The sequence below is a fragment of the Rattus rattus genome, chromosome 5 (genome assembly GCF_011064425.1).
Source record: "Rattus rattus isolate New Zealand chromosome 5, Rrattus_CSIRO_v1, whole genome shotgun sequence".
NCBI lineage: Eukaryota > Metazoa > Chordata > Mammalia > Rodentia > Muridae > Rattus > Rattus rattus.
The window spans coordinates 124,009,209-124,033,638 of record NC_046158.1 but is presented as its reverse complement, the minus strand read 5'-3'; the positions used below and the strand labels follow the sequence as shown (position 1 = coordinate 124,033,638).

Genomic DNA, 24,430 nt, shown 5'->3' with positions numbered 1-24,430 from the left:
AGTCTTGTAGAACAAAGCCAGTGCCCTTTACTCCTTAAGGCACCCCTCCAGCCCTGATACCAGTAATTCTTAATGAAAGGTCCAAGGATCCCTGGGGCTCAAGCCTTCCTGGGCACATAAGATAAAAATTATTTTTAGAATATTAGGCTGTTTACCTTTTCATGTTAATTTTTACAAGTGTTTAGTAGTTTCCAGTGACTATGACAAGTGACAGTCAACATATCAAATGTGGAAGATGAGAACCAATCTTCTAACAGCCAGACAATATTGAGATTTGCAAACAAAGAACATAATGCCACTTTTCATTTTGTTTTATAAAACACCCTTTTTCATAAAGGTGTTTTTGCTGTTCTGGGGGTTGGGGTACATGTGCCGACATCAACCAACTTGTGGGATTGCATTTTCACATATGGGTCCTGGGGACTGAACTCAGGTCATCGGGCTTAGCAACAGGCTCTGTTATGCTCTGAGTCATTTCACTGGCCCAGATGTATGTTATTTTATTTAAAAATAAATGTTTTATAATTTCTCCTTAATTTTCCAAATGGCAAATATCAAAAATATATACATTAACATAAACAAAAGCTCTCTGTAATCCCTAATAATGTTTAAGAGTATAAATGGGGGGTTGGGGATTTGGCTCAGTGGTAGAGCGCTTGCCTAGGAAGCACAAGGTCCTGGGTTCAATCCCCAGCCCCGAAAAAAAGAAAAGAAAAAAAAAAAAAGTATAAATGGAACCTAAGACCAACAGGCTTGAGGCTCACACTCCTTCACATGTGGTAGTGGTGGTGGTGCTGGTGGTGCTGGTGGTGCTGGTGGTGGTGCTGGTGCTGCTGGTGCTGGTGGTGCTGGTGCTGCTGGTGGAGGTGGTTACTGCTGAGACAGGGCTCCCTATGTTGCTTGGCTGGCATGGAGAACTCTCTCTCCTTTACTTTTACTTTATGCATATGGCTGTTTTGCCTGCATGTGTGACTGTGCACTGTGTATGAAGAGTGCTGGAGGAGCCAGAAGTCAGATCTTCTGGGACTGGAGACAGTTATAAGCCAACATGAGGAATAGAACCCTACTCCTCCTAAAGAGCAACCAGTGCTCTTACCCATCTCTCTCTAGTCCCGTGAAACTCTCTCTATAGACCAGCTAACCTTGAACTCTCAGAGATCCAAGTGCCTATCTTCCAAATGCTTCAATTAAAGGCATGCACCACCACACCCACCACATTCCATGAAAATGAAATACTGGGAGAGATAAGTACAGCCAATGTCTGTGAGGCTAGGAGAGAGAGAAGAGCTGTTCAAAGTGTACAGTGCTTCAGATCTACTGGACAAGAGCGCCAGAGACCTTTGCCCAGCACTGTGAATACAGCACTACTGAACGGTGACAGTTAAAGATGTTAGAGTTGGGTGTCTGCAGAGATGGCTCAGCAGTTGAGTGCACGTGTTCTTCCAAAGGATCTGGCTTCAATACCCACCACCCACACGGTGGGTCACAACAACTATAACGCCAGTTCTAGGGAACCCAATACTTTCTTCTGACATCAGAGGTCATACCATGTACACATGTGGTACACAGGCATACATGTGAGAAAAATAGAAACAGAAAAACTAATTAAAAATTTCAATATTTAAATTCATAAATAATACTTTTATCAAAATAAATAATAAAAAGATTGAGACAGAAAAGACTTTAAAAACCACTGTGTTGGGGCCAGAGAGATGTATCAGTAGTTAAGAGCACTTGGTGCTGAAGATCTGGGTTCAGTTCCCAGCACCCATGTGATGGCTCACAACCACGCATAATTCCAGATCTTAGGGACCCAGCAGCCTCTTCTGTCCCATGGGCATGCACACATGTGATACAAAGACAAAAATGTATGCAGGTGAAACATTCATACACATAAAAATAAAATCTAAAACACCAAAAGCACTGCATTATCAGAGCATGAGACATGGGCTCACACACTGCCAGTGGGCATCTAAGGTTACTCTGAGAACTTGTTTGATGTGTGTATCCTTGGAACCCAGACTCCTTGAAAATCGAAGATAAAAAGGAAACACAGACAAGAATTTAAGTTCTTTCCTTCCACCACGTGGGTGCTGGGCACCAGACTCAGGCTGTCAGGTTAGCAGACAATGCCTTCCCCTGCTGAGCCACCAACAGCTCCTATTACTGTTATCTTTATAGAAGGATGACTGTAAGGTGGACAGAGAGACAGAGGCAGGCACACAAACAAATGATATGTAAAGACAGAGAAATACATCTATTTCTGGCACATTAAGGCATCACCCACAAATGAACACGGCCTGTGAAAGGCAGAACAGACCTACGAGCGGGCACTGCTTGCCCCTCTGTGCCAATGTGTTCCACCTATTCACTCCTCTCTCACCCATATGTTTATTGCAGTGAAATAGGCAAACTACATACATCCTCACCAATTTTAAATGTACAGTTCAATGGCCAGTGAGCACATTCATATCTACGGCCATCACTATCACCCACCTTCATTTTATTGTACAAGACAAAGTCTACACTCATTAAACAAATAACTATCAAAGGCTGCCCTACTCCCCAGCTAATGACTGCCATTACCCTATTCCCTGGATCTATGCATTTTCATTTCTACCTAGTGTACGTGGAATCACACAGCATGCTTATGATTGAAATTCATGCAACACAGCATTCTCAAGACTTAGCATGCTGAAACACATGGCAGAATTTTCTTCCTTTCTGAGAATGAATATCCCATTCTATGTACATACTGTGCTTATGCGTTCCTGTGTGGACAGACAGTGCTTCCTCGGTCTAGTTACTGTGCATACTGGAGCAGAACTTCTAGATACAATAATCCTTGGTTTAGCTTTTTGAGGACCAAGCAGACTGCATACCCATGCAATTCTATATTCCTACCCTAGGTGCATAGGTGTGCTATTACAGCTGTTATTCACTGACTGACTGACTGACTGGCTGGCTGGCTGGCTGACTGACTGACTGGCTGACTGAGAAAGCCTTCACTATCTGGCAAAACTTCTATATACCCCCTATCTAGTTTTGAACTCACAATCCTCCTGCCTCATCCTCCTGAAGTATGAAGGTGGTATGTCACTGCAGTGGGTTTGTCTTTTTCGAGTGACTAGTGACATCTTTTATGTGCTTAACCCCCCTTTTGTAACTTCACTGCCCATGTCTGCAGTGAGGTGAAATGCAATGCCATTGACTACTGTCTCCGTCCATTGCTGTGATGAGATGCAGCAACCAGCGACTGGAACACAAGCACACAGTATTTGCAGAAGGTACATGTGGCTACCCTGGGTCCTATGGTCCATTTGCAAGTAGCCAGAAGATCAGGTACATACGGCTCCCTGCCTTGGACTGGATGTAGGTGACATGTATCTAGTATCCCGCTATTGTGCGAAGAACTGAAATGAGATTGACCACAATCCGCTATTCATTCCCCAGAAGATATAAGCCTTTATTAAACTCAGGAGCTCTAACACAGTTTCCTGAAACTAGTTCTACAAGTAAAACTGTAATAGGTGATAACCATATTGAGTTTCTTGTTTGTTGTTTTGATTTTTTTTTTTTTCAACACCGAGTATCTTGTGTAGTCCTAGCTGTCCTAGGATTTGCTCTGTAAAACAAGCTGGCCTCAAACTCAGCGATCTACCTATCTCTGCCTACTTAGTGGGATTAAAGACATGTGCTACCATGTACAGTATAAATGGTACTATTTATATGTATAACCATGAAGAAGAATAAGCTAGCTACCAATTAAACTGTAACAGAAAGAAAGTGTCAAACAAAGTAAGGCCTCATGTTATTGGAGTGCAGAGATCAGTAGTTAGGAGCACTGACTGTTCTTGCAGAGGACATGAGTTCAGTTTCCAATACCCATATCAGGGGGCTCAAACATTTGCAACCCTAATGCCAGGGGACCCAAGAGCCTCCAGTCTCTGTGGGTATATGCAAGTATGTAGTATACCTAAACACACACACACACACACACACACACACACGCACACTTGCAAATATAAATAAGTGTATCTTTAAAAATACTCTTTAAGGGCTAGAGAGATGGCTCAGAGGTTAAGGGCATTGACTGCTCTTCCAGAGGTCCTAAGTTCAATTCCCAGCAACCACATGATGGCTCACAACCATCTGTAATGGAATCTGATGCCCTCTTCTGGTGTGTCTGAGGACAGCTACAATGTACTTACATACATAAAATAAATAAATCTTATTTAAAAAAAAAACTTTTTAAGAGCTGGGCAGTGGTGGCTCATGCCTCTAATCCCAGCACTCGGGAGGCAGAAGCAGGTGAATTTCTATATGTTTGAGGCCAGTCTGGTCTACAAAGCGAGTTCCAGAACAGTGAGGGCTGTTTTAAATTGTATTTATGTGTACTTGTGTATCTGTGTAAGTATATGCTGCATGCATGTGTGTGCTCGTGGAGGCCAGAAGTTTGTAACATTCCCTGGAGCTAGAGTTATAAACAGTTGGGAGATGCCTGACATGGGGGTTGGAAACCAAGTTCAAGTTCCTAGAAGAGCAGGTGCATTCTGAGCCACCTCTTCATGAAATTAATCTTTGAAAAATTATGACATACTATTAATTGTAAGATATATCCAACTTTTGGAAATGTCAAATTGTTGAAAACTCTGTATCTTAAAAACCAGTAACTATAGCAAACAGCAGGAAGCGCTCAGACTATTCCTCAATAATTAACACTCTTGGAGGCTGAGCTGGCTCAATTGGTAAAGTACACGCTGCACAATTAGGAGGCCCCGAGTTCAATCTCTAGTGCGCACGCCCACGCCCCCACAGTGTCTTCTACGAGCAGTCAAAGCCAGGACTATAAAAGCAGATCAAACAATCACATAAAATGGCAACGACTCTACAGTAAGAGCCCGGCCTGGTGTAAGTGGTACACACCTACAATTCTAGCGCTTGAAAGGCTGGGGTAGGAATATTCCTGAGTTAGAAGACATCCTGGGCTATCTATACAGAGACAGCCAGAGCTACAGAGTAGAATCTCAAAAAAGCAGACAAAACACTGCCTGATGGGACAGCTCACATCTTTAACCCCAGCACTCAGGAGGCAGAGGCAGGCAGATCTCCATGAGTTCAAGGTCAGCCTAGTCTATATAGTGACTACATAGTCAGACCCCGTCTCAAAAACAACCAACCAAAACAAAACAAAAATATGTAGCAATTAAATTTTCACATGTTCTTTAACTTGTTTCTAAAACTGTACATAAAACATTTAGGTTATTCTTAAATAAACTTCCATATATTTAAACTAAAACATTAAAGGCATAAAACAAACTGGTGAGGAATGTAGTCAAATTTAAGTTAATTCCACAGTGTACTATTCCCTCAACTCTGTGACAAATGAGAAAGAGATGCCACACTTACCACCTTCTGGGCTGGGCCTGGGATTTAGCTCACTTGGTAGAGTGCTTACTAAGGATCTAAGTTTTACTCTCATCACTGCATAAAACAGTGTACATCTCCAACCTCAAAACTCCAGGGGCAGAGGCAGGAGGAGCGGAAGTTCAAGGAATCTTCCGCTATGTATTGAGTTTGAGGATATCCTGGGCTACATAAGACCTTATCTCAAAACCAAAATAAGGACTGTCCTGCAGACAACAGAATAAAAATAGCTCTCAAAAAAGGTCTAATTTAAAAGTGCTTACAGGCGTCTTCTGTTGTGGACAGTGGCTGTCAGTTCATAGGGACATCATCAGGTCATTTGGTCACCACCTGAGATGAATAGTTTCTGGGGACTTTTCTAATCACTGATGTTTAAAGCAGTTTTCCAGGTGAGGGACGGGATTATGACTGGACATTTGGGAAATGGATTCACAGCGATTCCTAAATCTCCTCCTGTCTTCTGGATAGACTACAGAAAAGTTACTGCTGTAAACTCTCACTACACTTGTGGCCTTTCTGATCAAAACCAAAAGGCCGGGCTGTCCTTACAGTTTGAGACCCAGCTACAGTTTCATACTGCTGAGTTATCTTTATGTATCGACGTGAAGAGTTTCAGTCTATTTATAGCAAATCATACAAGTTTTCCATTTACAGTGTGATGTTCTTTTAAGAACAACTACGTTTTTTAAAATTAACTTATTAAGTAGAGAGATTAAGTAAATAATTCAGGTACTATACCAATAGCAACACAGACTACTGGCTTAATGGGTAATGACTGCTTCTCACTGGTGTGTCAGAAACACAAAAGTCTTGGCCAGCTCCTCTCAGAACATGCTCTGGAGTGTGGCCAACAACTCCTATTCAAATATGCAAGGCTTAAAAAACAGGTAACTTACATTCACTTTCTTCCAGAAGAAAATTGACTAAACAGAAAACACTCAGAGATCATGAAAACATTCCAAGATCTAATTTTACCATTTCCCTCATTTCTGATCCTTTATAAATAAGGCATATTAAATTCCATAAATAGTGCTGGGGCAGTAAATTAAAACAACAGATCCCTTTTCTTATTCTTTTCTCAGTAGCACTAACGAATGTAAGAACTAAAATAACCCCTTTTGAAAACATCTATTCTACTTTGCTGCGTCTCCCCACAGCCTTCAGGCCTATAGGAAGGCTGAGGGAAGCTTACTTCTCAGGACAGAGGGAGACGGCTGTCAAAGCTCAGAATGTGGTCCAGCCCTGCTCTGCAGCAGATGCAGAGCCACTGTCGTCTCTGCTGACCTAATTTACAGGGCTGCACATCTCACCTAGGACCTCAGAGAGCAACCAGGTACATCATCATCTCAAAACTCACCAGGGCTGCCACGCTCATCTCCACTTCCCAACTCTTTAGACTGACACGACCTTCAGCAGAGTCTCAGCCATGCAGGCCTAAGTCTGATGTCCACCCCTAACGTGAATGAGCTGTGTGTGTGTGTGGGGGGGGTGGATATTAATGTGGCAAACTGTGCTAAGCACGGTGGATGAAAGTTCGGGTGTACTCTCCAGAGCTGAGAACGGAGAAGCTGTGAGAATGAAGAGCAATCCACGTGGGTGCTGTTGTTGATTGCCCTTTCCGCTTCTCTTCTGACCTCTATGAGCCCATTTTACAGGTCATCACAGTCCTCTTTCCTCAAGTCGGTTACTCATTTTTAAAAACCTATCAATCTCTGCAGAAGCACCATGCTGTCCTCTGGAAGCAGACTTAGAAAACAATGCAAATCCACATTTCCTGTATTCAGTTTTCCTTTGAGCTCCACTGTAAAAGTCCCTATCAGGGCTACACTAGGTTCTCAGCTTGTGTATATCTTGTTTACAACTTTAGCAAGGATAAGATGTTTTAAAATCATGTTACCTATTTCCTAGTAAAAAAGTCCAATGTTTCTCAATAAAAGCACAGATATCTTCTTTCCACCGGAAGTAGCCTTGACGTCCACTTCCTTCCAGAGACAAGTTGTACATAGCCAGCATGACCACCTGAAACACAAACAGAAGACGGCTGGGAAGGTAGCCCGAGGGGGTGCTGGTATCCATGGAGAAAGGCTGTTCTGTTTCAGATTCCAAGTAGGAAGACAGAAGGATGAGCTCTGGCTATAACCCGGGCAGAGTCTTACTTCCTTTGCTGCTTTTGTAAGATATCATAGTTCAGTTATTAGGTACAACTGTTCTGTATGTGTCACACAGGAAGGGCTGGTGTGTGGCTGGGCTGAAAAGGAGGCATTGTCACTAGCACCCTACTATCCCTGTAACTCTAAACAGAGCGGTTACCTGCTAACAGCAGACCTCAGGAGCCGACTCCACGTTCTGACTGATGCTGCAAGCTAGCCTTTGTTCAATGTTCTGAAAATCATTCCTGAATGTACACTTCTCTAAGCGTTTTACCAGGCAAAGACAAGACTCAAAATGTCAGAGTGGGACACTGTTAAGGCATCTATCCACTCAACACAGCCATTTAGAGCTATAGATATGTAGGCAACACTAGACAAGGCACAGGGAAAGAAAAGGCCTGGCTGCCCATCCCACTCACAAAGGACTCCAAGACATTCTGCAGCTCAGTGTAGCAACTCCTATCCAGTCCAAGCCTACTAGCTTTGCAGACAAGGATTCTTGGCCTCCTGTGAAAAGTACGGTTTAGAAATACAAAACCGCAAGCCATAGAAGATTTTAATAACACAGAAGAGTCAAGTAAGAGGAACAGCATCTGAAATCCACCATGAGGGAAAAAGCCCCAGGAGCTGGCTCAGCAGTCAAGAGCCCTTGCTGCTCTTCCACAGGACCAGAGTTCATTTCTCAGCACCCACACCAGAGGCTTACAACTGCCTGTAACTCCAACTGCAGGGGGTCTAACAGTCCTCTGACTTCCATAAAACCTGTACATATTTACACACGCGCACGCACACGCACACACACACATACACACAGACTATATAACACTATATAAAATCTTAATTTGTTTCCATATAAAAAAGCATGCACTTTGCTATGAGTAGTTAGGTACCTATTAGTGTAGTACTCAAGCAGCTGGGATAGGATTGTGAACTTAGGTACGGCCTGTCTCAAAAAAACAAAAGCAAATAAAAACAAACAAATTAAAAAGGCAGGTTTTAGCATTTCAATGGCTATGCTTCCACACAATCCTTGGCACCTGAGTTTATACAGATGTTTTATATATGCAATTTGATAGAAATGGACAAAACTGTAGAAGCTACTGAAAACCATGATGTCTTCTGCTTTTCTGGAAAATCCAAAATCAGTTCCCAGCACCCATGTCAGGTGACTCATAACTGCCTGCATCTCCAGCATAGAGGATACAACACCCTTTTCTGGCCTCTACAGGCCTTAAACACATGTGTACAGACACATACATATACAGAGAAGATAAAATAAATTTTCAAAACATTGAGAGACCAGAGCCTAGAAAAGAATTCTTAACCCTTCTTTCTACAAGAAGGTCTGATAATCTGCAATTATGCCTCTACTGGGTGTGTTCACCACGTTAAGCTCCCAGTGATACTATGAGAAAAGCTACGTCCATATCTACACCTTGCAAGGGGTCCCAAAACTGCACCATCAAGTCTCAACTCCCTGCATGTTGTCATGTGAACAGTATTCAACCCCACAAACAGACCTTTCAAGTATCTTCTACTTAGTAAGTTCAACATCAGCTTCTGATCTCCATCTGTACCTGAAACTAAGGCTGTCCCACAGCCCTCCACATCCAAATTCCACACAGAGAGATCTGGTCTCCCAAGAGTGTTCTCATTCCAAAGATCACAGGTTCACAGGCCCTCAGAAGGGACAAGCTCCAGTCAGAGACAGCAAGACCAACTAACATCAGAGATAACCAGATGGCAAGAGGCAAGGGCAAGAACAAGCAACAGAAACCAAGGATATTTGGCATCATCAGAACCCAGTTCTCCCACCACAGCAAATTCTGGATACTCCAACATACTGGAAAAGCAAGATTTGGATATAAAATCACTTCTCATGATGATGTTAGAGGACATTAAGAAGGACATAAGTAATTCCCTTAAAGAAATACAGGAGAACACAGGTAAGCAAGTAGAAGCCCTTACAGAGAAAACACAAAAATCCCTTAAAGAATTAGAAGAAAACACAACCAAACAGGTAAAGGAGTTGAACAAAACCATCCAGGATTTTAAAATGGAAATAGAATCAATAAAGAAATCACAAAGAGAGACAACCCTGGAGACAGAAAACCTAGGAAAGAAATCAGGAGTCATAGACGCAAGCATCACCAACAGAATACAAGAGTTAGAAGAGAGAATCTTGGGGGCAGAAGATACCATAGAAAACATTGACATAATAGTCAAAAGAAAATGCAAAATGCAAAAAGCTCCTAAACCAAACCATCCAGGAAATCCAGGACAGAATTCCCCAAAATTGACCATATAATCGGTCACAAAACAGGCCTCAACAGATACAAGAAGATTGAAATAATCCCATGCATCCTATCAGATCACCACAGACTAAGACTGGTCTTCAGTAACAACAAAAACAACAGAAAGCCCACATATACATGGAAGCTGAACAACGCTCTACTCAATGATAAGGTCTTGGTCAAGGAATGGTCAATGATTGGTGAAGGAAGAAATAAAGGAAGAAATTAAAGATGTTTTAGAATTTAATCAAAATTAAGGCACAACATACCCAAACTTATGGGACACAATGAAAGGGGTGCTAAGAGAAAAACTCAGCTCTGAATGCCTCAAAAAAAAAAAAATAAATAAATAAAAAAAATAAAAATAAAAATAAAAACAAAAAACCTGGAGAGAGCATATACTAACAGCTTGACAGCACACCTAAAAGCTCTAGAACAAAAAGAAGCAAATACACCTAAGAGGAATAGATGACAGAAAATAATCAAACTCAGGGTTGAAATCAACCAAGTAGAAACAAAGAGAACTATACAAAGAATCAACAAAACCAGGAGCTGGTTCTTTGAGATAATCAACAAGATAGATAAACTCTTAGCCAGATTAACCAGAGGGCAGAGAAACAGTATCCAAATTAATAAAATCAGAAATAAAAAGGGAGACATAACAACAGAAACTGAGAAAATTCAAAAATATCATCAGATCCTACAACAAAAGCCTATACTCAACAAAACTGGAAAATCTGGATAAAATGGACAATTTTCTAGACAGATACCAGGTACCAAAGTTAAATCAGGATCATATGAACCATCTAAACAGTCCCATAGCCCTTAAAGAAATAGAAGCAGTCATTAAAAGTCTCCCAACCAAAAACAAAAACAAAACAAAACAAAACAAAACAAAACAAAAAAAAAACAAAAAAAAACCCCAAGACCAGATGGGTTTAGTTCAGAATTCTATCAGACCTTCAAAGAAAACCTCATACCAACTCTTCAAACTATTCCACAAAATAGAAACAGAAAAAACACTACCCAATTCCTTCTATGAAGCCACAATTACACTTATACCTAAACCACACAAAGACCCTACAAGGAAAGAGAACTTCAGACCAATTTCCCTCATGAATATAGATGCAAAAATACTCAATAAAATTCTCACAAACTGAACCCAAGAACACATTAAAATGATCATTCACCATGATCAAGTAGGCTTCATCCCAGGGATGCAGGGATGGTTCAATATATGGAAACCCATCAACATAATCCATTATATAAACAAACTCAAAGAAAAAAAACCACATGATCATCTCATTAGATGCTGAGAAAGCATTTGACAAAATTCAACACCACTTCATGTTAAAAGGCTTAGGAAGATCAGGAATTCAAGGCCCATACCTAAACGTAGTAAAAGCCATATACAGCAAACCAGTAGCCAACATTAAACTTAATGGAGAGAAACTTGAAGCAACCCCACTAAAATCAGGGACTAGACAAGGCTGCCCACTCTCTCCCTACCTATTCAATATAGTACTCAAAGTCCTAGCCAGAGCAATCAGAAAACAAAAGGTCAAAGGGATACAAATTGAAAAGGAAGAAGTCGGGTTGGAGAGATGGCTCAGAGGTTAAGAGCACTGACTGCTCTTCCAGAGGTCCTGAGTTCAAGTCCCAGAAACCACATGGTGGCTCACAACCATCTGTAATGGGATCTGATGCTCTCTTCTGGTGTATCTGAAGACAGCAACAGTGTACTCACATATAATAAATAAATACATTTAAAAAAAAGGAAGAAGTCAAAATATCACTATTTGCAGATGATATGATAGTATACTTAAGTGACCCCAAAAGTTCCACCAGAGAACTACTAAGCCTGATAAACAGGCTTCAGCAAAGTGTCTGGATATAAAATTAACTCAAATAAATCAGTAGCCTTCCTCTACTCAAAGGATAAAAAGGCTGACAAAGAAATTAGGGAAACGACACCCTCCACAATAGTCACAAATAATATAAAATATCTCAATGTGACTCTAACCAAACAAGTGAAAGATCTGTATGACAAGAACTTCAAGTCTCTGAAGAAAGAAATTGAAATCTCAGAAGGTGGAAAGATCCCCCATGCTCATGGATTGGCAGGATTAATAAAGTGAAAATGGCCATCTTGCTGAAAGCAATCTACAGATTCAATGCTTTCCCCATCAAATTTCAACTCAATTCTTCATAGAGTTAGAAAGAGCAATTTGCAAATTCATTTGGAACAACAAAAAACCCAGGAAAGTGAAAATTATCCTCTACAAGAAAAGAACTTCTGAGGGAATCACCATCCCTGACCTCATGCTTTATTACAGAGCAATGGATGGTATTGGTATAGAGACAGACAAGTAGAGCAATGGAATAGAATTAAAGACCCAGAAATGAACCCACACACCTATGGTCACTTGATCTTTGACAAAGGAGCTAAAACCATCCAGTGGAAAAAAAAACAACATGGTTCAACTGGGGGTCAGCATGTAGTAGAATGCAAATCAATCCATTCTTATCTCTTTCTACCAAGCTCAAGTCCAAGTGGATCAAGGACTCCACATAAAACCAGATACATTGAAATTAACAGAAGAGAAAGTGGGGCACGAGGGCACAGGGGACAATTTCCTGAATAGAACGCCAATGCTCTAAGATCAAGAATTGACAAATGAGATCTCATAAAACTGTAAAGCTTCTGTAAGGCAAAGGACACTGTCCTTGCGACAAGACAGCAATCAATAGATTAGGAAAAGATCTGCACCAATCCTACATCTGACAGAGGGCTATTACCTAATATATACAAAGAACTCAAGAAGTTAAGACTCCAGAGAACCAAATAACCCTATTAAAAAATGAAGTACAGAACTAAACAAAGAATTCTCAACTGAGGAATATCAAATGGCTGAGAAACACCTAAAGAAATGTTCAACATCCTTAGTCATCAGGGAAATGCAAATCAAAACAACCCTGAGATTCCACCTCACACCAGTCAGAATGGCTAAGATCAAAAACTCAGGTGACAGCAGATGCTGGCGAGGAGGTGGAAAAAGAGGAACACTCCTCCATTGTTGCTGGGATTGAAAGCTGGTACAACCACTCTGGAAATCAGTCTGGCGGTTCCTCAGAAAATTGGACATAGTACTTCCTAAGGACCCAGCTATACCTCTCCTGGGCATATACCCAAAAGATGCTCCAACATATAACAAGGACATATGCTCCATTATGTTCATAGCAGCCTTATTTATGATAGCCAGAATCTGGAAAGAACTCAGATGTCCTTCAAGAGAGAAATGGATACAAAACATGTGGTACATTTACACAATGGAGTACTACTCAGCTATTAAAAACAATTACTTCATGAAATTCTGAGGCAAATGGATGGAACTAGAAAATATCATCCTGAGTGAGGTAACCCAGTGACAAAAGAACATACATGGTATGCACTCACTGACAAATGGATATTAGCCCAAAAGCTTGGAATACCCAAGATATAATTCACAGATCATATGAAACTCAAGAAGGAAGACCAAAATGTGGATGCTTCAGTCCTTCTTAGAAGAGGGAACAAAATACTTAAGGGAAGTAGAGATGTACTTGGGAGGAAGAAAGGAGGGGAAGGGGAAAGTGGGGGTGGGGGCAGGTTCAGGTATGAGAGGAGACGGGGATGATATACAAAGGGTCAGGAATTTGAACAGAGGTGTATAGCAATAGGGATGGGGAACTGGGGGTGGCAACGGCAAGTCCCAGATGCCAGGAAAGCAAGAGGCTCCTAGGATCCCAACAGGGATGAGATTAACTGAAATACCCAACAAAGGGGAGGGAAAACCTGTAGAGAACCATATCCAGAGGTTAGGCAAGACCCTCAGTTGGGCGATGGGACCACCCACCCTTCTCAAAATTTTAACCTAGAATCACTCCTGTCTAAAGAAAATACAGGGACAAAGAGTGGAGCAGAGACTGAAGGAAAGGCCATCCAAAGACTGTCCTACCTGGGGATCTATCCCATATGCAGCCACCAAATCCAGTCACTCTTTCTGATGTCAAGAAGTGCTTGCTGACAGGAGCCTGATATGGATGTCTCCTGAGAGGTTCTGCCAGAGCCTTACTGATACAGATGAGGATGCTATAGCTAACCATCAGAATGAGCATGGGGACCCCAATGGAGGAGTTATAGAAAGGACTGAAGGAGATGAAGGGGTTTTCAACCCCATAGGAAGAACAGGATCAACCAACCAGACCCCACAGAGCTCCCAGGGACTAAATCACCAACCAAGGAGTACACATGGAGGGACCTATGGTTCCAGCCACATATGTTGCAGAGAATGGCATTGTCAGGCATCAATAGGAGAAGAGGCCCTTTGTCCCGTGAAGGCTCATTTCCCCCATTGTAGGGAAATGCCAGGGTAGTAAGGTGGCAGTGGGTGATGGGGGAGAAGCTGGGGGAGAGGGGCATGGGAGAGGGGAACTGGGAAAGGGGATAACATTTGAAATGTAAATACATAAAATAACCAAGAAAAAAACGAAGAAAGAAAAGGTCAACATCAGCCAACAAGTGACTTCCTTTAACCAGTTAAAACTCATGGAGAGTCACTTAATGGACATGAAGTTTATTTTCGGAAGATAGTTTTGAACAATGAAAAACAGATATCTTACATCCTATGTCTCTTAATACAAAAGAAAGAGAAAGTTATTCAACAGACACCTTAGTTATAGAATAAGCTTTACTTACTTGAAAGTATCTTTCCTGTGATCATTTAGCATTTGCTGGGCACACGATATACTAATCTGAAAGCATCCACTGCTCCTCCTCTTCCAGAATGTGATCTACAGCTTAAATGTCAGATCAGTTTTCTACTCACAACGCCAGAGCACTCTCACCATGAGGGAGTTGGTCTCCTGGACCAAAGTGTCTCCAGGGCCCAGTTCAGGGCTCTCTGAACTGGGGACACAGCAGACACACACTCAGAGCTGCAGGACCCAGAAAGAGAAAAAAGGCAAGGAAGGCTTCACCCAGGTCAGAAGAATGAAGAAGTTTCAGGACAAGAATGTGCAAATGTCTCTAAACCCCCAAGGTATCTTGAAAAGTTCCTCCTGTGCTGGAAGTGAAGGGTCCTGAGGAGGAAGAGAAGACACAGAGGCACATGAATGGTCTGAAGAATGGGTCTGGACTTAGTATTTTGTAATGCAAAGAAAATGCTGTGTGTTGCAAGCATCTCTCCTTATTAAATCAACGAAGTTTGAGATTAAAAAGATGAAAGCACAAATTACAATACTCTTTAAGTATTTGGACCCATACGAAATTACTGAGGGCTAGCTGATTCTCTTTCAGGTTTCTGGTCAAAGATGGACTTTTCCAGTTGCTGCCAGAAACACGGGTCAGTAGTAGCTTATGAGAATGTATACCTAAGTTGTGTGTGTGTGTGTGTGTGTGTGTGTGTGTGTGTGTGTGTGTGTGTATTCTGAGGAATATAACTAAGAACTAACTTCTCTTTAAAAAGCATCTACAGAAGACATTTCCATAGAAGATTAGTATTCTTGAAAATGGCTGTTTATATTTTCCTCCTCCATTTTAGTTTTTATGAGAAGCTACCTGCAGGCTAAACACAAGTCCACCTCTCCATTTGCAATTCTCTTCACAGCAACACACTTGGCTTACATATAGTATTCCGTCTACAGTGGGAAAGCGCAACTGTAACCCCCACAAGTCAATACCTATGTAGTTTTGGCAAGTCAGAGCAGCCTCCCAAGCTAGTGGACAGGTCTCCAGGGTGATAAATAATAAAGCACTGGGGATAAAGACAACTATTCAGATTATTATGACAACTACAATCTGCAAGAAACACTGGAGTGGTCAACACAGCACATTTAAAATCTCCCCCCTTCCTATTGACTGTTTTCACAGCAAAGAGTGCTAGGCAATTCTCACAGTTATCTGATTGTAGAATGCTAATCATCCCCCAAGGGTTAGGGGTGGAGGCTTCTGACCCACCACAGCCCTCTCAAGGACTCAAATAATGCCTGGTTCCTTGTAGGCACTCTTTATATGTCGCATAAACAAACGTAAATCCATGGGGTCTCAGGTACAGTCTACAAATATAGCACTTAACATAAACAAGGTCATGAGTTTGACCCCAGCATTCCAAACACCAACAAAACCAGTAATTAATGTAAAATCCTTTATTTTTAATTGTTTTTTTCTTTTCTTTTTTTCGGAGCTGGGGACCGAACCCAGGGCCTTGCGCTTGCTAGGCAAGTGCTCTACCACTGAGCTAAATCCCCAACCCCCTTTATTTTTAATTTAAGGACTGGATATACTTTGTCACTTTATATATATATGCATATTAAAATAAAACCCAACAATTTAATATAACCTGGAGATCAGTAAAAAAGTTACTGTCTAGAGTGCTGATACTTGAAACAGTTAAAATTATCTATCCATAAACAAAGACTTGTCTCCAGGTTCCAATGCAGAAAGGCTACAGCAGTTGGTTACACTGTCTTTGTTATTGAGTCAAACTGTTTCAGCCAAATCTACTTCCAGTGTAGCCATCTCTGGCTCTGTTATGCTCGAAATGACTGCCAGACTGATGTGGGCCTGGTTTTCAGTTGAGTGTAAGCGTGGTAGGACATAAATGAAATTGACTAAGAGTCTCAAGAACTCACTAAATTAGCAGCCTTGTTTTAAAACCAAGAAGTGCTCCATCCACACATTCGGTACGCACGTCCACTGTGAACTGTAAAGCACCCTCCCCGCAAACCGCTCTAAAGCGCCTCACTCTGGATAGTCACCCCAGTTTCTCGGGCCACCCGGCCTGATGTGCCTAGAGAAGAGCTCTGTACTCACTTGCTGCCATGTCAGCTTCAGCCTCTCGTACTGCTCCTTGCCGTCTGCCGAGCAATCGGAACAAGTAAACCTGAAAAAGTTATCGCCCTTAAGGTAACTGAGCTGTTCCCTCAGCTGACCTAGGAGAAAAAACAAAAAGTCACATCATGGATTTGCCTGGTGCCGTGGAGATCCAACAGCTCAGTTAACCGACTAGCTCTCCGAGTTTCCCGTGGTGGATCTTTCTTCTTCTGCAGCCATCAGGAGAGTAGTGGAGGAGAGAAAGAGAAAAAGGTTGTTTCCCCTTCTGCAGCCAGGTGCCTGCCTCTCCTAGACCTAAGGCTCCTTAGCTGTTAGGAGGAAGGTCCTAGAAAAGCAGGTATGGTTGCTCTAGCTGGATCTCCCAGCGGTCACATTCCTGACTCCTCTAGGCCAGTAATCTTCATTCTTTCAGGGAATACTCAGCTGGTGCCGCCAGCCACACCAGGCTCGAACTGGATATGCAATGTCTAAGGCAGACATGACCCACACCAGCTCTCATGGGCTCACATGTAAATCTGGAGCCAGCAAAGACCACAAGTAAATAGGACTGTACTGGTTGTAGATTCTCGTGGAGTTTCAGAACCACCCAGGTGGCTGGGCTTTATGTCCTTCCTAAGGTCAGGTCCACCCCCTTATGGAATGCTCCAGTCTCTGGGGTGGGGGCTGGGCTCTGCATTGAAGCTCCCGGGTGATGCTGATGCATTGTGCAACATGAAAACCTCCAGAGCAGAATGTACCGTGCATCCCAGGGCAGAGTAAGGACAAAGAAAGGGATGCTCAACCCCATTTAGGAAGGAATAGGGGTCTACTGGGCCCAGGGGGAACAGCCACTAACTAGAAGAAAGGGCTGCCTGAGGGACAGATGTGCAAGGAAGCCACCCAGGTGCATATTCCAGGGAGAAAACAAAAAGGTACAAAATCCTAGGAATCAAAGAGTTGTAAAGAATGAAAAGTCCACCCTACTTCCCTAAAAACCTTAGTAGGGCCCAACCATGAAAGTCCCCTTAAAAATCTGTCCTGTGAGGACGATGGGAAAACCAGTTTTTACTAGACAGCTGAGAAACAAACACCAGCTAAACAGTCAATTCTAGTGTTCTCTAAGCACTGCTATTATTAACCTATTTACAGTAGCTATTTGAACAATTTAATTCATTTTTAATAAAAGTTTCAACATACCAGAAAATGACCAACTTCATTAAGAGTTACAGCTCCATTTCACTAGCTATGAACTCTTATACAAAGCAACCCTCCAGGGCACATGCCTTTGCTCATCTCTTGCCTAATGGAGAACGCTGTTTAAGAGTCGAGAGGGCCTGGCAAAGCATGCTACGGAGCTGGCAGCTAGAACCACGAGATCTGTGCACTGTGACTCCTGCCAGGATGAACGAGTTCCACGGTGGAAAACAAACCTGGGCTAAAGGCAGCAACCAAACACCACTGGACTGCCGATTCCAACCTTCCCTCAGGAGACAACAGCAGTACTCCACGAATGTCAAATAACTCACAGAACCTGAATTCTATACTGACACCAGAATGTGTCCCCCAACCCACAGCATAATCTTGTTAGAAAAATATGGCCAATGACTTAATACAGGATTCCTAATTTTTCAGGGGGGTGGGGGGCTACCATCCAGAATGTTAACAATGGGATAATGGTAGACAGTTCTTATTAATACAAATGTGGTGGGGTTGGGGATTTAGCTCAGTGGTAGAGTTTGCCTAGGAAGCGCAAGGCCTGGGTTCGGTCCCCAGCTCGAAAAAAAAAAAAAAAAAAAAAAAAAAAAAAACAAAAAAAAAAAAAAACCAAAAACAAATGTGGTTTTATGGGCCTGGAGAGATGGCTCAGCAAGTAAGAGAACTTAATTTGCTTGCAGAGGACACAGGCTCAATACCTAGTGGCCACAGTGGCTCAGGACCATATGTAACTGCAGTTCCAGGATCTGATGTCTCTTTGACATTTGCAGGCACTGCATGCACATGGTGACATACACTCAGGCACACACACATACATATAAAATGAATGACTGTTTTAAAGAACTAAAAAAGTGGTCTGGAATAAATTTACATTTGGTAAACTAGACTACTAATAATAAATATAATAATTATATTTTTATTCAAGTCTATTTTATTAGTGTTTTTCACAGACTGGAAACAAGCCATCACATAGGGATCAACCAAGCAAAGGAATCGAGAAGCTCCTTACTGGCTGGGATCCACTTTTGGCACTTGTCACAGAAGTAAGACAGCTGCTCCTCCATCCATGATATATCTCCTTCATCGCTGTTGAGGGAATCCCCACTCTGGTCGTGAGATAAGTCCACTGATGCCTGATCCTCTGATTCCACAATTAGGAGAGTCTCTCCCTCCACCTCACCTTCCTCCAGCCCTTCCGAGGTGGACGTTCTCGTGGCTTCGTCGTCATGCCGACTTAGGAGCCCACTCAGGTGGATGCTACTATCCATCGCCCCTGCACTCCTAAGCTGACAGGCACTGCTGCAGGGATCCCCCAGACAGACCTTCAGAAGAGCATCTGCCCCCAAGTACTCTCTCCACACACGACAGACTCTTAAAAGAAGCAATTCAGAAGACGGGACCACTGTCCTTCAGTTAATGAAGTGTAACTGGATAGTGATTTTGGGGGGCAGCTCTCACTAGCTACTCTCTACCACACACCACACCCACAGTTACACACACCAACTCAGCGCTGCCCCATCAGCTTCTCAAAGTCAGGTATTTTGAGATCCTTTCTCCAACATCTTCTCTCTTTCTGCTTCAAGTTGCTTAGTCAAAAGAATCTGTTCTCCCAAAAGACGAATGTTTTCTTTTTTCTGATTCTGCCTCTCAATGTCTCTGATCACTCCGTCACGAAGCCTCTAAAAACACAAGAAGCAGATTTTAGTTACCCCCTGAACAGGTGGCTCCCATCCTGTGCCTTCAAATCTAAATAACAGTGCCACCAAAATACACTCGAAATGTTCCAATTCTAAATACCCAATTACTATTTTAACCTTCTGTACAATGTAAATAAAGAAACCACCAAGTAAATCTGGTAACGTGTTATGTTAATACTTAAGTGGCTTCTCATCACATTTTAAGAAATCCCTGAACACAGAAAATTTAAAGGGAATTGATTAAAAAAAAAAAATTTAAAAGGCTGCACTATGTTGAATTTTATAAATTTAATTGGAAAGTGGTACTTTTAAAATCTGATGAATTAGTACAGAAAAACTGTAAACTATAAGCAGTTACCTAAGACAAACAATAAATACCAAGAAAAAGAACAGTAAGGGTGTGAGAAAATACAGGACTTCTATCATGGAAAGGCAGAAATACAAAATCCCCAATTAGACTAGAAAGAAAGAAAAAGGACTATTACCATTAAACGGTAGGTTCCTCAGAAAAACACTAGACGCAGAATCTCGGAATGTGAACCTGGTGCCTAATGTGAATTTAAAAGGTCTGCTCGGTCACTACTGCAAATACTCTATACTTTGTAGCTCAGAGGGGCGTATTTGAAACAGACACTTCATAAGAATATTTTTTTTTTTCGGAGCTGGGGACCGAACCCACGGCCTTGTGCTTGCTAGGTAAGTGCTCTACCACTGAGCTAATCCCCAACCCCTCATAAGAATATTTTTGGGTTGGGGATTTAGCTCAGTGGTAGAGCGCTTGCCTATCAAGTGCAAGACCCTGGGTTCGGTCCCCAGCTCCGAAAAAAAAGAAAAAAAAAAGAATATTTTTATTATTTTTTTAAATTTTATTTTATCTGCATGGGTGTTGTGTCTACAAGTTATGCAGGTACAGTGTTTGTTGAGGCCAGAAGAGAGTGACCTATACCATGGCACTGCAGCTACAGATAGCTCTGGACTGAAACCCAGTTCCTCTGCAAAAGCAACCAGTGCCGTCTCTCCAGTTCATTTTTCTTTTCAGAGACAGCATCTGCATCTTTCTACGTAATCTTGACTGTCCTAGAACTCATTATGTAGACCAGGCTGGCCTCAAACTCACTGAGATCTGACTACCTCTGCTTCCCACCTATCTTTGTTTTTAAAGACTGGCCTAACAAAGAACCAGAATCAACCTAGCTGTTCACCAACAGATGAATGAATGATGAAAATCTGCTGTGTGCACACACACACCCATATATATATGATAGAATACTTCTCAGCTTTAAAAAAATAAAGTTTAAAAATTTGTTGGAAAATGGATAAACTTAGAATGTATAATACTGAACAAGGTCACGTATTCTCAGAAAAAAAGAAATCCCAGTTCTCTCTCATATGCAGAGTCTAATCAATGATACTTGTATATAGAGAAATGAAGGTGCATATGGGTATAGCATAACATGGAGAAAAGAAAACAAGAAAGACTTTATATGAGGGGCTGAGGAAGGACTGAACAGGAATGGACACAAATTATGAAAGGGGATGTAAGCAGATTGTTTCTCTGGGTCTAACTCTGTTGTGGGTTTTTTGGGTTTGGTGGTGGGTTAGGTGTATAGAGCAGATCCATCCATACTGAAAGTTCAGTGTTTAATGTGGAGCTTCACAGCCTCTGCTCTGAACACCTATTCTACCATACAGAAGGGCTGGAGAGATAGCTCAGGGGTTAGGTACTCATTCTTGCACGACCTGGATTCAATTCCCACAGAGGCTCACAAGTGTCTGTAACTCCAAGGGGATGCCTGCCATGCCCTCTTCTGACCTCCGAGGGCACCAGATATGCAGGAGTGTTCGTATGCATATGCAAAGCCTCTCAGATATAAAACAATAAAAATAATTAAAGAAAATGTAAATGCTAATTGCACAGAAGTTCACTGAGTTGTACAGTCTTTGAGTTTCATTAATTTTGATGTGTGATGTCTTTATTTATTTGCATGGGGTTTTATGTTTTTACAATAAAGTTTACTTAAAAATAAAAAATAAGTAAATAAGAAGACTCACCTAGTACTTACTGAGCCCCTTCCGGGCCTACAGCTTCATTTGCTGCACCCGGGGAGTTGGGAAATTTAAGAGTGAGGGGCTCAGGTCCAGCATGGTGGTACACATTAGTTCCAGAATTTAGGAGGATTTAGCAGGCGGATCTCTCTGAGTTCCAAGCCAGCCAAAAGTACACAGAAAGACTTTGTCTTAAAATAAGCCAGCCAGTGAGCAGCTCCTCTCATGGCTCTGCTACAGCTCCTACTTCCAGGTTACTGCCTCAGTTTCTTTCCGTGATGAACTGTAAGTTAAACCTTTTCCACCCCAAGTTACTTTTAGCCATGGTGCTCTGTCATAGCAATAGAAACCCTAATTAACACAGCTCTTTATTAACCTAAATCCTAACATCTGGAGCTGTGATTCCTGTAGAATCATTAACACTCCTCAACTTACCATAAGGCTATACCCTGAAACCTCATGATAAACTGAAAATAATAAAGGTGTTCTGAGTCCACCTAACCTAGCAAATGCCAGGGCTCAGCAAAACAGGATACCCTTAGAGCATCAGCATCCTGGGGGGTCTCTGGCTTGTTTTGCTGCCCAACATCTTGAAAGAATCCTACCATTAATCTGCAGCCTGGGAAAATTGCAAAATTGAAAACTCCAAGAAAGTTTCACCATATACAAACGACATTGCTTTCCTAGCACTAGAGTGAAAACCAGGCTGAGCCATCTGTAAGTTAGGGACTACCCGTAATTGGTGTCTACGAAGTTCCTTTGAGAGTTAAAGACAATGTATGGAAAGTGAAAAACACCATGTCTGGAGCGGGGTAGACAAAAAACAAGCCATTATTCCACTTACTGCTTCCTTGAAGTTTTTAACACACCTACCTTCCTCGATGTCACAGTAAGTCATTAACGAAGAGCTACAGGAGAGGTTATTTTGGTCACTATTTCTTTATCACTAACTTCCAGTAAGAAACTAGGTCTTTCCACACTTCCACTCTCTAACCATGATTCTCAGCTTTTTCCTTAAAGCCTTTGGTGTGCCTTTCGGAACATTAGCTGAGTCTCCAAGCTCCTTGAGATCTGGTTTAATTGGTCTGCTCACAAAACTGATTCCAAACCACTGTCTCCAAAACACATCGGGAGGACAGAGACATCCTGTCCGATCCTCCAAGTTTAATTAGCACCACCATCTTTTCCTTTTCCTAAGAAGGAAGTTTCTTGTTTCTACTCTAAAAGATATCCCTAGGGATCTATACTTTAATCCCAAATCTTGAATTTCAATGTGTACTTCCACATCACTACTTATCGATTCTGCTCCTCAAGATTTTGATGACGCTGCAGAACTCCTCTCCCATTTCTAGTTTGTGAATACTAAGGTCAATGGGCTGTTGACTCTTGAGGCTTTCAGTTACTTTTCATTACTTCTGCCCCAGGCAAATCCGGTTCAAACCAAATACCTGTAAAGGTGTTGCTGGAAAGGGCAAATACCAAAAACTGGCCTGCGCAGTGTGACACCATTATAAAAAGAAAACTCCCGAAAGGTTATAATTAACTAGGTGTTCTCAATGTGCTTAACGTACTAGCTGTTGCAAACTGGAATGAGAGTAGGTTAGTCCCTGATTAATAAACCAGGTATTCCCCGAAATAAAGCCATGAAAGAAAAGAAAAGAAAGTGAAGGGTGCTACCTTTTATCCTTTCCAGAACCTACGTCCTGTAGCAGACTGTTTACAAAAATCTCAAGTTACTTTGGCCAAAGGCACTGGGGGATGTGCTGGGTGTGAGCTGCCAATTACTGGATTCAGCTTTTGTGGGCTGTGATGCCCCCAGGGCCTCGTGCTCATCCTAGCAGTTCTCTAACTCAGGGCTACACCCCTGCCCCGAGGCTTCCGCCCCAGCCTTAGGCCTCGTGGCTGGGGAGAGGAGTCGGAAACCAGAACGCGCCCTAGCAGCCCGCCCGGCCCGCCACGCGCGCAGGGACAGCTGCGGGCTCCGCGCCCCGGAAGACGCGGTCACGTGACACCGACCTGCCGGTCCTGCCGCTGCTTCAGATGCACGCCGGCCACCGTGGCCGCCGTCAGCAGCACCGAAAGGCCCAGCACTGCCTTCGAACTCCTCGACATTCCCGCTCCCCGCAGCGGACTCACTCCCGCGCCCGCCGCTGCCGCAGACGCCTCAACGGGTCAGACTCGACCCCTCGAGTGCAGAGTCGTTGCAAGTGCTATGGTCGCCAGGCTCGAGCAATCGAGCGCCGAGCCTAACCCCTGGCCCGCTTCGCTGCTTCTAGGGGGAGGGGAAAGGGAGAGGGGCTGGGGCCGGGTTTCCCGGTTTGGAGGCTGCGTCCAACAGAAAGTGCTGGGCGTCTTTGGAGGCGCGTGGGTCCGGGATGGGAGTATGTGCAGAGGACACCTGGTCGCTATGGGGCGACTGATCATTCCCTAAATTTTTGTGGAATCTAAAAGGTTGACGGTTGGGTTTTGACAAGGTATTGCTATGCAGCTCAGACTAGTTTCAAAGTCTCAATCAATGCCTCATCCTCAGCCATACCGTGTTGCCTACTCAACTTCCGCTGGGAAATGCACTGGGTCAGGCAAGGATCCGGAAATGTGTAGTTCCTATAATCTTTAAGAGATGTTTTTGATGCCCTTGGAGCCTGCCAGGAATGTGTTATAGAGTAGCTCACACGAGGTTAAGGATGGTGTCCTTTGCACTTACCGCTTAAATTAAAAATGAGAGTTGGCTTTCTAGAACTTTTAAGT

General features: G+C 42.6%; 2 protein-coding genes across 2 annotated transcripts in view; both read right to left on the bottom strand.

Moving 5' to 3' along the window:
• The window catches only part of Kat14 (lysine acetyltransferase 14), a 36,336-nt gene extending 16,869 nt beyond the window's left edge, over window positions 1–19,467 (bottom strand). Inside the window, exons 1-3 of the mRNA XM_032904328.1 lie at window positions 18,949–19,467; window positions 16,725–16,843; window positions 7,325–7,446 (exon numbers count right to left, since the gene is read on the bottom strand). Coding sequence (XP_032760219.1) covers window positions 7,325–7,446; window positions 16,725–16,843; window positions 18,949–19,207 — 500 coding nt within the window. The 5' untranslated portion in view covers window positions 19,208–19,467. The remainder of the gene's footprint in view (window positions 1–7,324; window positions 7,447–16,724; window positions 16,844–18,948) is intronic.
• On the bottom strand, window positions 18,838–23,872 carry LOC116902044 (protein PET117 homolog, mitochondrial). Its single transcript, XM_032904329.1, has 2 exons — window positions 23,699–23,872; window positions 18,838–19,618 (listed from the first exon to the last, which is right to left on the bottom strand). The coding sequence occupies exons 1-2, from the start codon at window positions 23,792–23,794 to the stop codon at window positions 19,472–19,474; spliced, it is 243 nt and encodes an 80-aa protein (XP_032760220.1). The 5' UTR covers window positions 23,795–23,872; the 3' UTR covers window positions 18,838–19,471.
• Window positions 23,873–24,430: the final 558 nt, after the last annotated feature.